Source organism: Quercus robur, chromosome 6, assembly GCF_932294415.1.
Source record: "Quercus robur chromosome 6, dhQueRobu3.1, whole genome shotgun sequence".
NCBI lineage: Eukaryota > Viridiplantae > Streptophyta > Magnoliopsida > Fagales > Fagaceae > Quercus > Quercus robur.
In genome coordinates this window covers 44,948,927-44,951,799 of record NC_065539.1, presented here as the reverse complement: position 1 = coordinate 44,951,799, position 2,873 = coordinate 44,948,927, and the positions used below count along the sequence as shown (strand labels likewise).

General features: G+C 38.0%; 1 protein-coding gene across 1 annotated transcript; it reads left to right on the top strand.

Annotated features, from left to right (window-relative positions):
- Positions 1-299: 299 nt before the first annotated feature.
- Positions 300-2,620, top strand: LOC126688992 (60S ribosomal protein L19-1). Its single transcript, XM_050383956.1, has 5 exons — positions 300-553; positions 1,165-1,287; positions 1,435-1,748; positions 2,006-2,061; positions 2,306-2,620. Exons 1-5 carry the CDS (start codon positions 442-444, stop codon positions 2,328-2,330), a joined length of 630 nt encoding a protein of 209 aa, XP_050239913.1. The 5' UTR covers positions 300-441; the 3' UTR covers positions 2,331-2,620.
- Positions 2,621-2,873: the final 253 nt, after the last annotated feature.

Here is a 2,873-nt window from a genome sequence, read left to right as displayed (position 1 = left end):
GCTGCTTTGTTCTTGTATAAATTTATTCTTTCATTGAATAAAATTCTGCTGTTTATTCTCAAAAAAAAAAAAAAAAAATGTCCAATTTTGCTACGTCTAACCCATAGAAATCCAATATGAGATGTCGGGTTGGGTTTATGGTGGAATGGATCGCCCGTATGTCTTTTAACATTAGCGAATCATAGATTAGAGATCCGACAATGATATCCGGGTGGACCCATACGGCATACCCCACATTTACTAACAAGTAACTCGCCAAATAATCCGCTCCGGACTCAGTGACTCGGCCAAAACCCTAACCCTAAAAAAAATAGCCTTATCGTGGGTACTATATAAAATCCCCTTTGATTTTTCATACGCGAAAAACCCTCCTCCACTCGCACCCAGGGAGAGAAGAGGCAGAGAGAGAAAGCAGCAGCAGCAACAGCAACAGCAACAGCAATGGTGTCGCTCAAGCTCCAGAAGCGGCTTGCCTCCAGCGTCCTCAAGTGCGGGAAAGGCAAGGTTTGGCTTGACCCCAATGAAGTCAGCGAAATCTCCATGGCCAATTCCAGTAAGCTCTCTCTCTCTCTCTCTCTGTGTTCATTTTGAGCTCAGGATCCATATCTTATCTCCGTTAATCTAACATATATGTGAATTTCGGATCTATATCTGTTTGAATCGGATCAATAATCCAATACAGTATACCTTTTCATTTTCGTTTTATATGCTAATGTAATTAGGACTTTTGGATTGTCAAATTTCCGGGTACAGTACTAGTGCTATTCATCCTCTTGGTGGTATATTGATTTCATGATAATATGGTTGTAATGAGTCATATTATTAAAATCCCAATTGAGAATTAACTTGTAATTATTATACGTATATATAATTCCCTGTTAAGTGATAAGTTTGGTACTGAAATTGTTCATTTCTGACTTGATTGTTTGTTATGTTATTTGTGGCTTAACGTGGTGTAGTTTGGTTTGCTTGATTTTTGGTGCATTTGTTCCTGTTTTGTCTGCAAAATGTTATTGGCATTTGATTATTATCTGGTTGGCTTTGTGTTGATGGTTTTATTTACTGCCAATGAGCTCCGGCTCAAATGGTACATACCCATCAAAAATTGTTGCCGGTTTTGTTTAGTAATTCGATCTGATGATGTTACATGATTAATTTGTGCAGGGCAGAACATCAGGAAACTGGTGAAGGATGGTTTCATCATCAGGAAACCAACAAAGATCCACTCCCGCTCTCGTGCACGCAGAATGAAGGTGGCCAAGAGGAAGGGTCGTCACTCTGGATATGGTGCGGCTTTATAGAACACTTGTTTGGTGTCTTGTTTCTGTTGATGCATTTTATGTTATGTTGTATTGCAACTGTTTGATTGTCACGCTTATGTTTTTTATTCTTTGAGGTTTGTAAACGTTAATATAATCCCTAAATGTGTTTAAGGTAAGCGCAAGGGTACCAGGGAGGCAAGGCTGCCAACTAAGGTCCTTTGGATGAGGAGATTGCGCGTGCTAAGGCGTTTGCTCCGTAAGTACCGGGAAGCAAAGAAAATTGACAAGCATATGTACCATGACATGTACATGAAGGTGAAAGGTAATGTCTTTAAGAACAAGAGGGTGCTCATGGAGAGTATTCACAAGTCAAAGGCTGAGAAGGCAAGAGAGAAGACTCTGTCTGATCAGTTTGAGGCTAAGCGTGCTAAGAACAAGGCAAGCAGAGAGAGAAAGCATGCCAGAAGGGAGGAGCGTTTAGCTCAGGTATGATTGATCTTCCAAGATAATTCCAAATTTTTTTTTTCTTTTTTTTTTTAAATTTGGAATCGCACTTTGTTATTTTTGGAAATCGGACAAGAATGTTATGGAAAATTATAACTTGTGATTTGTATACTGAAGTTAGTTTTTGCTTCTGGCAGAAAGCAAAATTGTCATACTATTTGTAGAAAATACATTATTATAACTTGGTGTTGGCTGTATGCATTTTAGCAATGTGAGTTAATTGTGTCTTGAAATTACAGGGACCTGTTGAGAGGGCACCAGCAGCAGCTGCACCACCTGCACCACAACAAACTGAGTAAGAGACTTGATGTTTTTTTTAAAAAAATTGTGTGTGTGTGAAAAATCTAAGATACCTATGTTGAAGATACCAATGTTGAAGATATGAATTTAGGGTGTTCCACCCTCTATATTGTATACTTTATAAATTGTTGCTAGACTAGCATGTTCAAGTCACAATAATAATATTACCATACATCCATAGCAGTAGATGTATTGTCTAAATTTGACACAGTTCTATTTGATGTTTTTCTTCCTTGCAGGGGAGCTAAAAAATCTAAGAAGTGAGAAGTGTAACATCTCTGATGAACACAAAGCAAGAGCCCAAATATGCGAATACTCTTTTGTTTCCTCTGAAGGATTTCGTTCATCTTAGCTATTTTAATATGTTTAATGAATTTTGCATTTTCATTATAAAGATTTAAATCTTGGAACTCTCAACTGTTCTTTTTTTTCTTTCCCCAAATGTTGGATAATGTGTCTATTTGTGACCTTATGGATACATGTTCTTTTGGGACATGGGAATTTTGATTCACTTTACTGTCAGTAGATGTAAGTACAGCTTTGCTTTTTTGTGAGTTCTGTGATTGTTGTAGCCTGCATTACTCTTGTTGGTGGCAGTGGCTCTCCTCTCTCTCTCTCTCTCTCTCAAAATTGGGATGGGGTTATTGGAATAGGAGGGAAAAGGCTTGGTCGATTACTCAATGCTGGCCAGCATTACCTTTGCAACTTAGTTTTATTTAGGCGAAAATGTATTTTGGGTCCCTATATTTTGGGCCAATTTTCGTTTTGGTTCCTAAATTGATTTTGCTCTTAGGTCAGTCTCTGAAA

Bases quoted from the DNA above. Each gene is read 5' to 3' on its own strand.
- LOC126688992 (XM_050383956.1), top strand. From the start codon at position 442: ATGGTGTCGCTCAAGCTCCAGAAGCGGCTTGCCTCCAGCGTCCTCAAG. The intron at 1,288-1,434 runs GTGCGGCTTTAT...AATGTGTTTAAG, and splicing joins GGGTCGTCACTCTGGATATG to GTAAGCGCAAGGGTACCAGG. The intron at 1,749-2,005 runs GTATGATTGATC...TTGAAATTACAG, and splicing joins GGGAGGAGCGTTTAGCTCAG to GGACCTGTTGAGAGGGCACC.